The following is a 14,152-nucleotide window of genomic DNA, read 5'->3' as shown; positions in this document are numbered from 1 at the left end:
TAGCTCTCTCAAAGCACTAACGAAATGCGGTGACCAAAGAAATTAATTTCTGTGAGCTCCCTTCTTCTAAATATGAATCTGTAATAATTCGTCGACGGTGCTCAATTTATTTGTGGCGTGTCTAGAGTATCCGCAAGAATATGGTATCAACAGTACGGGAGCACAGCATGTTTGTGTAAAGACAAACGGCATTATAGTTGTTGAATTGGTTGCAGTGGACCCCACGACTTGATGTTTTGCAATTGGAGCCCCAGGTCACTCTTTATTATGCCACGTACCTTCTTCTCTGAGGTTACATCAAATATACTGTATGGTACGTGCTGTCATTACCCATGCCTTACGAGGAACACAGAGCCATACTGCTACAGAAGTGAAATCTGTGGGAACTGGTATACTAAGCCTTGACTTCTACCTCCATGTTTTTAATTTCATAAACATGAAAGAACACATTTTGAGATTTTCCTTACGATGATATACTATGTGTTAAATCTCGGAATGAAAATCGGATATTTAATTTTGAAGGGGCCTATATTTTGAAGTATATAGTGTCTAATAATTGGGGTCATTAATTTAGATCTTGTATTCTTCTTTCCAGAAAGTACCTCAGCAAATCCTACATACTGTATATATAATGAACGATGATCAACAATCTAGACGTCAAGAGAATTGGCTGATGTTTCGATAAATATTGTATGTTAACTGCATCGTATTTATTGTAGAAATCGATGAATCGAATATTACTCATTGTATAATCCTGTGCAATGCAAAGCTAATACTTGAACTTGCAAACTGGACTTTTTAGACTGTATTTTATAGCAGTAGCAGATAATGTAGAAGGTGATTATTCTAACTAACAATATTTATAGAGTGTGCCTTGTGCTTTCCCGTGCTGATAATCATCGAAATTATGTAGGGGACGAAGTCGGTCGGGCATTCCTATCCCACATTATGCCGAAGGTATAAATAGTGGAAGTCATTACCTTCTACTTGCTCAGTAAATTTTATGCACTGTAATGGAAATAACTTCACTCTTTTTTGTTTTGTGTTGTCAGTTTAGTAGTAATGTGGTCATATTGTTAATGTTATAAATATTACTCCCTTCATAATTTGAATCCTATACTCAGTAAATAATCAGTCATCAATGATCTGCATTTAGGGCAGTCGCCCAGATGACAGACTCCCTATCAGTTGTTTACCTAGACTTTTCTTAATTTGTTTCAAAGAACTTCGAAATGCAACGAAAATGTCCCTTGATAAATTATTTTATCCCCCCTCCTTTTTACAAGTAGTTTTACGTCGCATCGATACAGGTAGGTCTTATTGCGACGATATTCTATTCCCTAATTCTTCTTTCTATAAATGAATAGTTGCCCCAATTTGTCCTCTTGAATTACAACGATAACTTCTCATTATGATCTTACCTAACCTTTTAAAGCTCAACTAAGACTTATTCAACTGTTAATGTAATTCCACGCCATCTCTCCAATGGCAGCTCGAAACATACCGCTCAGTCGAGCAGCTCGTCTCCTTACTCCCAAGTCTTCCCAGCCCAAAGTTTCCAACATTTTCGTAATACTACTCCTCCGTCGGAAATTACCCAGAGCAAATCGAGCTGCTTTCCTTTGGATCGTTTTCAGTTCTCGTATAAAGCAATCCTGGTGTGGGTCCCATACACTGGAACCATACTCTAATTGTAGTCTTACCAGTGACTTATACGCACCAACGTTTACATCCTTACTACAAAACCTAAACAACCTTATAATCACATGAAGAGATTTGTAATCTTTATTTACAACATCGTTAATGTGATTACTCTTATGTTATTATTATTATTATTATTATTATTATTATTATTATTATTATTATTATTATTATTATTATTATTTTTTGGTTCGTTTTGGCCTACCAGGGACTACGGGGCTCGTCTTAATTCTTAGCTAAGATCTTCTGCTTTTCTTGGCCCAGTACGCTTTCATTTTCTGGCTGTTTGCCTGCTTCCTTCCCGTGTCCTCCCATGAGTTCCGATTCCCGTCAGTTACGAATCCTTTCGCGAATTAGCTCTCTGCCAATTACACTACCTGAGCGAGTCCCGTCAGTTTCGAACACTACCTGAGCGAGTTTCAGCTTAGTTTTCTGCAGCAAAATTGTATTAATTTGTTTATTACTGAAACAAATAAGGTCCATTGTTAGCACCAGGCGGGAGCGGGTGCCCTCTTTAATGAATTGGCTCCTCTAACAGAGGGGGGAGGGGGGTGGACGCCATGCACCGGTAGCTCCCATAAGCAGCTTTCGCCTTGTCAGTATCTGTATCAGCATGCGCCTTCGTCAAAATAATCAGTTTTGAGTTATATTTACAAAGTTCTTAAAATAGTATCAGCATGTCGCTCCGTCCGGCTCCATGGCTAAATGGTTAGCGTGCTGGCCTTTGGTCACAGGGGCCCCGGGTTCGATTCCCGGTGGGGTCGGGAATTTTAACCATCATTGGTTAATTTCGCTGGCATGGGGGCTGGGTGTATGTGTTGTCTTCGTCATCATTTCATCCTCATCACGACGCGCAGGTCGCCTACGGAAGTCAAATCGAAAGACCTGCACCTGGCGAGCCGAACATGTCCTCGGACACTCCCGGCACTAAAAGCTATACGCCATTTCAGCATGTCGCTTCATCTTTGAACTGTGTTTTTATCTTATTTACAAGTCACTTAGTAATCAGCACGTAGCTTTGTCAAATTGATCTTTTAACTGAATTTTTATCTTATTTACAAGTCACATAGTAATCAGCACGTAGCTTCGTCAAATTGATCTTTTAACTGAATTATTCTTTTCTTTATACTCTACAATATGTACAGCAAAAGAAACATTTCTTAAAAGTACTGTTAAATCACAGGTCTCCTCAAACTGTTGAGATGCTCTTTGGATTCTGTTATCCATTGCAACATATTTTCTTTTCCTTTTTGTGGCTTGCAAATTCAACTCTGTCCGCATAATTTTTTCGTCTGAATTTTGAGACTCCTTCTTCAAACACAACACCAAGTCTTTTACACGGGGATGTGGTTTTCCGCATTTCAAATTCAGCTTATGGTTCCAACCCTCTACAGAAATTTTCGTTCTATGCCTCTTCCCATGGCAATTCTACATTTCAATGGGAATATGCATGTTTTCAAGCCATTGCTCGTCAAAGTAATCAAAAAACTCGATTAACTTTTCATTGTCCGGGGCCGTGCTATGAATGTGTAGCCAACCGTCTTCTACTTTTTCTGGTTTGAGGAATGCAAGTGCAGCACACTGCCTGATGGTGTTTCTCATTTCTTGCTAATTTTATACATACCCGAAAGCCCAATTTCTTGCACTTTTCTCCAAATACTTTGGCTTAAGTGGAAGAAATAATCTTGCACTTGAACTCTTTGAAATACTTCTTCTATCGCTTTGATAGCTCCAACCTCAAAATCTATGTTTACTATTTCAGGTGACCATTCAGGTATTACATCAAGGATTTTTTTGAAGAGGCGAACATAAGTGGCTTTGTTCTTGTTTGGAAGCAGTGCGAAAACAGCAGGCGTTACATTTATCTCCTCTTTGTTGCTTCCCAAGTCTACATAAATGGTATACACTTGACAGAACTGCTTACTGACACTCTTAAATGTCCCGTCCATTAAGAAGTGTTTTTTGTTAACATTTCTTTGCCTCTAGGACTCGCGAATACTGTCGCCTTCACAGACGTCAGCCAATAAGAAGTTTGTGCCATCGGGCATGCATAGAGTTTCTTCAGCTAAATTTACTTCATCTCGATGCATTGGTTATTTCTTGCACTCCTTGTGCTTTACTCCGCTGTCTATGCAGTGAACTCTTTAAACTTTGGAACTGAGGCATTCGAGTCACTAACTCGTATCCTGTCTGATGCAAGTGTCCGAATTCTTCGTCGTGTATCTGAAAAAAAGACATGGCGTTAGAATGGTTCACTTTACTGCTTGTTATTATGTTATTAATTATCACAATATTGTTAAATTACAATAATTGTTAAATAAGTAAGCATATCACATGAATCATATTAGATCTCTAAGCATGATGATATCATTCCTAAGCGTATTAGATGAAGATAAATCACTCAATAATTTAAAGTGGCTCAAAAGTCAAACAACACTATGTTCATTTTCTGTATTTGGTTAATAAAATAGCTTGTAAAAAATAAAGAGATGCAATAAGAAAGGTATATGAATCATCCTTACCTGTGAGACTGAAGTGTTTTTCTCCTCGCAAGCTCTTTTCCTGGCCATGAAAGCTGCTTTGAACACTTCATCGCTGGCCACATCAGGAACACAATCATGTTGCACTTCTTCAATCAATTCCCGATTTTTTAAAATCACTTTTCCGGCACATGGTTTTGCAGCACAAATCCACACTTCACTTGATTTGTTGTCGCGTTTCTTATAAAAACGGTAACCATTAAATATCAAAATTTGGTTTCCTTTAATGCTAGTTGTGAACTCCATCTTTATCTGCTCCACTCAAAGACACAAACACAAATGACTTGAAAATAGCCCTTAGGTACCTAGTGGTAAGACAATTAACTTTTCAAGGTCGCGTCGTACTATTATTTGCTGGTCAAACCTCAGAATTGACAGCTGGGTTTTCCAGAGACATTCGGAAATAGTAGGACTCATTAGCTTATTTACTCAGGCGTGAATAAGCAGTAGGAACTCATAGGACGTTTTTCCTAAGCAATTTGTTTTCGGAACTCCTAGGACCTAGGGAAGGTTTTCATTCCCCTCCACGAAGGAGAGGGGCGGGCCACCTAGAAGGTAACGCCTTCTCTCTGGCCAGGAGATTTGGCGGGTTTGGAGGATTGATGGAGTTTGTGAGAGGGGAGATGGGGCTTTGATTCGGTGAAGGAGTGGGGAAGGCGTCTCGACCGCTTGGCTAAGTGTTTTATTGATTTTTTTTCAGTTTCTACAGTTGGGTTACAATTTACATATTTTATGCTTTTACAATTTGTTTTTGCAGTGTTACAATGACTGTTCCACGTTTTTCATTTTTCTTTGCTGGGTTATTGGTGTTCTTATGCATTTGAACATGTAATATTACATTGTTACAATATAGGATTTTTACAGTTTGTGTTTTAAAGTATATCCCTTACCCCCGTTTTTTGATAACTTTATTGGGGGCTTATTAGGATATTTACAATATAGAATGCAGTTAGTTACATATTATTTGCAATATTCACAGTGTTTACAGTTGTTACGAAAATATTTACAATATCTACAGTGTTTACAGTTGGTTGCAAAAATATTTACATTAATTACAGTTGTTACAGACTATTTAGAATATTTACATAGTTGTTTCGGAACTCACGGGAATGGAACTCGTAATAATGGTTAGGACGTGCATTGTCACTTACTCGGTTTTTCACAATCGTTACAGAATTAAAACTAAGAGGACTTTCCCTCTTCGTCAAACTTATAACCTGACTTTTCATCCCGTTTATAATCATGCCATTATCTGCTGTCCATCTAACATGATGACAACAGGTTTTGGCTCATTATTATATCAGTTTTAATTCATGGTGTAACAGTGTTTGAATATTTTAATTATTAGATCAGTATAAGGTGTTAATGTGCCACGGACTACTTAAGGAACCGACAAAAACAACCAAAGTTTAAATGTGCTCAGTGTTTGACATAATTTTGTTTAGCATTAAGGAACTAGGACAATGAACTTCAGTGAGTGTATGTCATCATTTTTTTTGTACATTATATAGGTTTATTGTAAAAGGTTAATAGAGTAGTAAAACAAAAAATACATTGTCCAGGTCTTCTTGCAGTCGCTCACAATCCTGTTACTTATTTACTACTCTGTATAGTATAAGAGCATCCGAAATCATCTCTGATTTCAGTTCTTTACTCATACCATTCATATACTGTACATAAGAAAACATGAAGCTCCATTACACCCCCACCCTCCTCTTCTTATTTGTTACAGGACCAGATAATGATTCACCTACTCTAATTCTCTGAGTTATAATTTCTAGAAATTTAGCCACCCATTCAACCAGGCAGTGAATATGCAGGTTCATCGACAGAAAGACTCTCCTTATTTATAACTTAGATATCGCCAAGGACGAATTTAGAGAGGGGTACAGGGGTTTCACACCCTTCGAAACTTTCTGTGCCTTTTTAGAAACTACGATTTATTTGCGAATACTTCATGTTTCCAGCTGAAGTCTTTCCACTAGAATTGGCATTTCCTGTATAATCATATAAAATCCACAGCCTGTTTCTAGTCATTCGACCGGGTCAGGAATGGAATGAATGAAGCCCCATCTAGCGGCGAGGATCGGAATTGTGCCGGCTGCCGAAGCCTGTCGCACTCCTCTGGGGGCAATGATTAATGAATGATAGATGAGATGAAATGATATTGGAATGAAATATGACAGGGAAAACCGGAGTACTCGGAGAAAATCCTGTCCCGCCTCCGCTTTGTCCAGCACAAATCTCGCATGGAGTGACCGGGATTTGAACCACGGAACCCAGCAGTGAGAAGCCGGCGTGCTGCCGCCTTAGCCACGGAGGCTTTCAATAAACTAATTTCATTTATAGAGTGACTTAGAAATTTAGTTTGAAATACTGTTGGCAGCCTACAGTGAGGCGGACTCAAGGTGGATGAAATATTTCAAATTGAAATTGAGACTACCTAAATTACTTAAAGCGTACGGTATGTGATAAGAATGAAATTGATTTTTCGAAGACGTGAATTTACAACCCTTCCGTTTAACATGCATTGTATGTGCTTGTAGATACTTTGTATTTGCTTCAATTTTGTAAGTTGATTTTGCCTTTTGTAACTTAATGAGTGAGCATGATTTATATCTTTAATAGCTTATTAGTTTATTTGCACATTTAATGCATTTTTCACACCAGCAAATGCTGGGATGTACCTTAATTAAGATCATGGCCGCTTGCTGCCCACTCCTAGCCCTTTCCTATCCCATCGTCGCCATAAGACCTATCTGTGTCGGTGCGACGTAAAGCAAATAATAATAATAATAATAATAATAGTAATAATAATAATAATAATAATAATAATAATAATAATCATCATCATCATCATCTTCCGCTTTTCCCACACCCTGACGGGATCGTGGGAGCGAACTCTATCGCATCTGTGGACTTGGCCCTGATTTACAGTCGGATGTCTTTCGTGAAGCCAATCCTATGTGGAGGGATGTATTCAGTATTGTGTGTTTTTGTAGCGGTTGGTAGTGTGGTTAGTTGTGTTGTGTGTGTACGAAGAATAGTGTTTTGGGACAAACATAATCATCCAGATGCGATTAAATTCCTCGAACCGCTCGAATCGAACTTGGAACCCTCTAAACAGAAGGCCTAGACGCTGACCATTCCGCCAAGGAGCCGGACAAAAGATGGCGATAATAATAATAATAATAATAATAATAATAATAATAATAATAATCATCATCATCATCATAATAATAATAATAATGCAAGCCCTTAAATAAAGAAACATATCCCTACAGTAATTTAAAAAATAATTTTGAAACTAATGGCGTTCCTTACGAACTAATGTCAACATTATTATGACAGAAATGTAAAGTGTTATAACCGTTTACTGAGATTCCAGTAATGATAAATTTGGTAACATGTGCTGTTTGATAACATTCTCTTACGCACAGTAAATTGAAACTTTCTTCCCATTTCAGCTTCAAACCATGTGATCGACGAGGCAACGTATTCGGGGATAATCCTGCCTAGCACCACGTGGCATACTCTCAACTGTGAGGGCAACACATCCCGCATCACATACCGGGTTCGAGTCCAGTGCGACCAGCACTACTTCAACCACACGTGTACAAAGTTCTGTCGCCCTCGCGATGACAAGTTCGGCCACTATAGGTGCGACGTGAATGGGGACAAGGAGTGTATTCCCGGCTGGAGAGGAACAAATTGCGAAATAGGTAAGCTGTTAATTTCCACTCAGAACATGTTTGTTTAGTTTAGTTTCCACGATACGATGTTTACTTTGGTATTCGTAGTTCCATTCATTAGCCCGGGATTTCATTTTCAAGGAAAGCAGTGATCAGTTTCCTTGTAATATTCACTAGCGTCCTGTTTCAGCTTCGCAACTGGAGCAACTTTGCATTCATGGTGAAAGGCGTTACTATAAGCTTTCCTTGTAGACGACATTGCCGTTTTCCTCCTGATGTGCAGTATGTATAGTTGAAAGAAAAAAAAAGCACATGGTATTGAGTGTTCCTGGCATGTAATATTTTATCAGACTTAATTTTAATTATCATCAAAATATAATTCACCTCCCATGTAGATACATGTCCTGTGGATACACACAACAAACATTATATCTGAGGTACATTAATTGTTTCTGAGAAAAATGTACCTGCGAGGAACTTATTCAATACCATACGCTCGTTTTATAATGTATTTATTGAGGTTCTGTATACGTAGCTCAGTACGACGTTTTTCCAAGGTCCGTCCGGCCGCCATGAATTTAGCTCGATCTTTTCGCCCAATGCGATATTTAAATCATTCCTGCGCTCTCACTGAAACGACGATAACTCCTAAACCATTCGTGCAAATTGCACAGTATACTGTACAGGAAATTGTTTATCTAAATAAGGTTATTGAGGTGAATAAACAATTGATTTTGATAAGAATTGCGTGATAAATTTCAAAATAAGGTTTCTTATTTTAAGGTTGATTTTTACTGCGATGTGTAATATAAAAAAAACTTTTATTGAGAGCCACCTTCTACAGATAGCTATACTCAACCGTACAAACATTCGTCAGCAAAGAAACATTTAATATTATAGATTCTCGAAACGTGAGGTTATTGGTAAACAGTTGATAGCCGGTGGCCGAAGAGATGATACTTGGAATCCTACCACCTGCACAATATTATTACGAATAAATCACCGCCTGTTTTATCACTCTAATTTATTTCAGGATGACCCAATACATGCGCGCACACACACACACTTCTATTCAACCATGAATGGCCACCCCTTACTAATTGCTGGCTATTTACAAGTCTCTGTTCTTTTCACACAGCAGGCGGTCCGCTTCATTAGTTTTACCTGAGAGGGCTATGATCCTAGTGACAGGCTCACCTTACTTTCAATTCTCCAAGTCCAGTCACCCCACACCGCAGCTACGTGCAGTCAGCTAGGTTTGAACATAGGGCTGCTGACCTCCACAACACACGATAACTGTTCCTTGGTACGACTCCAGAGAAAGTGCAGTAATTTCCACAGTCAAACACAATAAACACTGACAACTATACACCAACAGCTCAACATTGCTAAACAATACAACAGTAGACAGTACTCCTCGCAACAACGACCATTAACACTGTTCCAATTACATTCACGATAGCTTCTCCAATCGCTGACTCTTTGACGGCTCTCAATCCACGGAAGTACACACACGCACACACACAAGCGCGTGTGCAGAGAGAGAGAGAGAATTCCGTTCCATACGCGACGATACTCTGACTCCAGCGGGACACTGACGGCAGCCAACACTACTGCAGTGGTCCCTGAGTCCAGTTACTCACTCGACACTCCGACGCAACAACAACTCCTCGTCGCCCCTGTCGCCCCTCACCCCAACACACTGACTCCAACTCTGATTGACCGTTCCCTGCTAGCCTCCTCTTTATAACTCGGGTGATAAGTATCGGAATATTCCTGATGTGGTTTGGAGACGGAACATTCTCGTTGCACCTCGCCGAAAAGCACGGGGGAACCAGATGAAGAGAACAATACCACAGAAATGCCGGCCATGCCCTCCAGGTCGGCTGGGAGCTTTCCGGTCGTCTGACTTACTAGTTCCTTCCAGAAAGTACCCAAAGAGGCCACGACAGGGCTGACACATAACAATATGTTCATCCTATTTCAAACAAGAGGATTTTGAACGAAAGTCATCTTCTGCGACGGCTAACTTTTGTGCGGTTTAATGTACAAGCCGTCACGGAATTTCTTCACAGCTTTTTATAATCAACAATTTTAACACACAAGAAAGCGCTCGGAGGGCCGGTTTCTTTGACTTCCTTCATTAAAATCGCACTGCTCCCTTTTACCGTGGATTCATGTTTCGTACATCTAAACCTTCCTCAATATGCTCTACATCAAAATCCCTTCTATGATTCTCGAGATCAGCCGGCACAAACACAGGGAGACATCTACCGGGACGTAATTTTATAATATGTCGACGGTTCAGAGCAATACTATCGTTAACTAGCATTTTTTACATCTTACATTAAGGCAAATTAAAAGTTCGTGTATGCCAGAAATCACCATGGAGACTTATGGCTGTTAGCGTTCTAGGCAATACTGACGACTGACTGAAATATGATGTCAATGTAGTGTAAAGACTTCACGTTTACGTCCTCTTCGCCGCTGTCCATGATCTAAGTACAGGGTGACGCAAACGTCCGTTAACTTTTGACGAGGCAGTACTTCACGTAATATATGAGGTAGAGAGGTAATAATTGACACACATGATTGCCATTACATGGAGGGTTTTATTGACACCAAAATAAAGTACACAAGATGACACCAGACGAAAAGCATATTGCAAGCAGATGCCGTCACATGCCCTCAAGCCGGCCGGGCGCTTCCTAGCCTGACTCACTTGTACTTCCAGGAAATACCGGAGTGGGCTTCCAAAGGGCTGGCAGTCGCATGAACACGTAACATTATCCACCTGTTCGCATTGTCCTCTGTCCTCAATCAATCAGATATAGCATCTTGATTTATCTATTAAACGGGTTGGGCTTTGGTAAAAAGGCTTATATTTTAGGACATCGTTCTTTCTGACAGCATAAAGTCATGGAATGTATTTCTATGTTATTTCGAAGACCTCATCGTCAATCTTGAGTAGTGGTGCATATACGGATTATGATATAGGCTGACAGGACCTACATGTTAATGTCCTTTAAGAAACGGATTATCAGGAAGAGTAATGTCGTTTACTACACTAATAAATAAATTATCCGAGTTTAACTTTACTACCTCTAACATTTGTCTTTCCTACCCTATTTCCAGATGGATTTCACCCTTAATTACTTGCAGCAATATCAACGTTGGCCCTAAGGGATTTCTCGTGTTATTCATGAGCTGACTGAAGAATACATATGTTGTACTTCAAACTATGGGTAAGAGTCAGATGACCTCGATATTAATCGATTAGTAATTTTTTATAGCTTTTTGACATTTTAACTTACAACCTATTCGGGATCGTCGTTAGTTTTGAACGTCATTTGCTTATATCATCCTTTCTAGGAACACTCGTTGTAAGATACAGCCGGAATAGATCATATTTTACGTACCATTAACTACTCTTACGGTTTTCAGGGACGCCAAGTTGCCGGAAATTTTGTACTGCAGAAGTTCATTTACGTGTCCGTAAATCTATCGACACGATGCTGGCGTATATGAATACCTTCAATGAAACGAAATTCAATCAATCAATCAATCAATCAATCAATCAATCAATCAATCAATCAATCAATCAATCAATCAATCAATCAATCAATCAATCAATCAATCAATCAATCAATCATCATTGATCTGCGTTTGCGGGCTTTCACACAGGTGGCAGGTTCCCTATCGAGTGTTTAACTCAGATAATTTATTGATTAGTGTGGTAAGTTGAGGTTCATTCGAGGTGTTCTTCGGAAAAGCTTGACACAGCCCACCACAGTTAACTTGATTGTTCGTTTGTTAAAGGACATTAACATGGAGGTCCTGTCAATTGTTTCAAATACCAGCGAACGAAGACGAGATCGAACCCACCAGTTCGGTTTCAAATAGAGATGTATAGCACTAATATTTTTTTTTAAAGAAAAGAAAAAGAAAGGAGAATTAACAGTGTGAAGAGTTCCTTCCCTAATTTTTGAGAAGGTTTTAGAGGGAGAACTACCTCATATACCTATATAGTCAATACAGTTTGTCGTTTTGGACCAATTCCCCTATATTATTCGCAAGCCCCTCTTAAACATAAGAATATGGCTTATAAGAAATATGTAATGTAATTATCACAGAATAAAAATGTTAACACCAGGTTCAAACGATATGAAATGTCTCATCTGTGCAGAATAGATATTCAGACATCGTTTGTATTTCTAGCCCTCATTGACATTACTGTCGTTTACCGAAGAATGGTTATTCATACTTTCAATGTAACATTTTTTACACTAGCTGCACTATTTATTTTATATTCTATTTCTCCTTACATCACCTTGCACATCATCCTGCAAGGAACCTGAACCATCTTCGCACCTTTCTCCTATTATTAGAACATATAAGGACAGTATCTTGAAATTCCACTAATTGTTCAATTTATTCTTCGTTCACTGTAGAATGTTAAAAGTATAATGAAAATATCAAGCATCCGTTGCGTCTGATAGATTAAACTGGAACATGCTTAACAGGAAAAAACAATAATACATTATGTCAGACGTACTATTCACTGGTCTAGAAACCTTAAATTTATTTAAAGGCTTGTTTCGCACACCAAACTAGAACACTGATTCAGGTGTCTTGTTCATTGTTTGTTTATTTGTTTTTTTTTATTTTTTATTTGCGGTTAGGCCATCTGAGGACCACGGTGCTTGTGTTCTAGTTGTGTTTTCTTCTTCGTCTGCCCCTTTTGGCGTACTGGATTGTGTTCTTAGCGGCCTCTTGAGCCTTCCTGTTGGCCCAGTATACCTTCATTTTCTCGCTGAAGAATTCTTTCGTGCGCTTCTCTGACCAATTCCCGGCTCCTTTGTGGCTAACTAATGTAAATTTATTTATTTATTTATTTATTTATTTATTTATTTATTTATTTATTTATTTATTTCGAATGAACATTTTTCAAATTCTTCATTTCTTTCCTACTTTCTTTCTTAATCCGTTTACCCTCCAGGGTTGGTTTTCCCTCGAACTCAGCGAGGGATCCCACCTCTACCACCTCAAGGGCAGTGTCCTGGAACGTGAGACATTGGTTCGGGGATACAACTGGGCAGAAGTACCAGTACCTCGCCTGGGCGGCCTCACCTGCTATGCTGAACAGGGGCCCTTGTGTGTCTGTGGGGTTGGGGGTGAATTGGAAGGGATATACAAGGAAGAGGGAAGCAAGCGACCGTGGCCTTAAGTTAGGTATCATCCCGGCATTTGCCTGGAGGAGAAGTTGGAAACCACGGAAAACCACTTCGAGGGTGGCTGAGGTGGGAATCGAACTCACCTCTACTTAGTTGACCTCTCGAGACTAAGTGCACCCCGTTCCAGCCCTCGTACCACTTTTCAAATTTCGTGGCAGAGCTGGGAATGGAATCCGGGCCTCCGAGGGTGGAAGCTAACCACGCTAAGCACTACACCACAGAGGCGGGCTCAGATTTTGAATTAATGGAATTTAATTTCTACCGATGTCATGCAAGATATTTTACAGTGCAGTTCAAAGTAGTTACTGCTACAGTTTCCAAAATATTAGGACTGCTCCTGCCGGATACAAATCTGCTACCGAAAATATAGAAACATTTGAGATTGGGCGACACGAATTTTACGAGTTTATGATCAAGTCAGCGCCTGTCAAGTGAGACATGTACATACTTAAAGTTTCCAGGCAGCAGGGAAGACGCTTTTTCTATCTACGTGTTAGTATTAATACGTTCTGTCGACATATGGAGCTTAAAACTGAGCCGAAATATTGAATATAAATTAGATTGTGGATAGGAGACCTTTGAAAGTGTTCAATGTCCCTTGAACCTCTTCGACTGCTGGCCTGTTTAGATTTTCACAATATAAATATCCTTATAACACTTCCGATAACCCGATCTTAAGCTCTTGGTCTGTAGGATTACACTATCAATGATGATCTGTTAGTTTCTCCTGTCATGACTCCTAAAGTTTGTTCTAAAGATGTGCATTTTCTGTTTCAGCTGAATGTAAGAAGGGTTGTCATCCTATCCACGGCAAGTGCGACCAACCAGGAGGCTGCGAGTAAGTTTTACGTATTCACTATTTCTTTACAATTGTATGATCAGTGTCACCAGCTCGACTCTTGGGAACAAAGTTCCCTCCCTTTGCTTACAATTAAAGCAAGTCATTCACAATCATATTACTCGCGATGTTACAAATATAGCAACA

The 14,152-nt window shown here is 39.3% G+C and overlaps 1 protein-coding gene across 1 annotated transcript in view; it reads left to right on the top strand.

Annotated features, from left to right (window-relative positions):
- Nucleotides 1-14,152, top strand: part of Ser (Serrate) — a 499,400-nt gene that overhangs the window by 342,936 nt on the left and 142,312 nt on the right. Inside the window, exons 4-5 of the mRNA XM_067140991.2 lie at nt 7,709-7,963; nt 13,945-14,005. Coding sequence (XP_066997092.2) covers nt 7,709-7,963; nt 13,945-14,005 — 316 coding nt within the window. The remainder of the gene's footprint in view (nt 1-7,708; nt 7,964-13,944; nt 14,006-14,152) is intronic.

This window comes from Anabrus simplex, chromosome 2 (assembly GCF_040414725.1).
Source record: "Anabrus simplex isolate iqAnaSimp1 chromosome 2, ASM4041472v1, whole genome shotgun sequence".
NCBI classification, from domain to species: Eukaryota; Metazoa; Arthropoda; class Insecta; order Orthoptera; family Tettigoniidae; genus Anabrus; species Anabrus simplex.
This window is presented reverse-complemented; position numbering and strand designations above follow the sequence as displayed.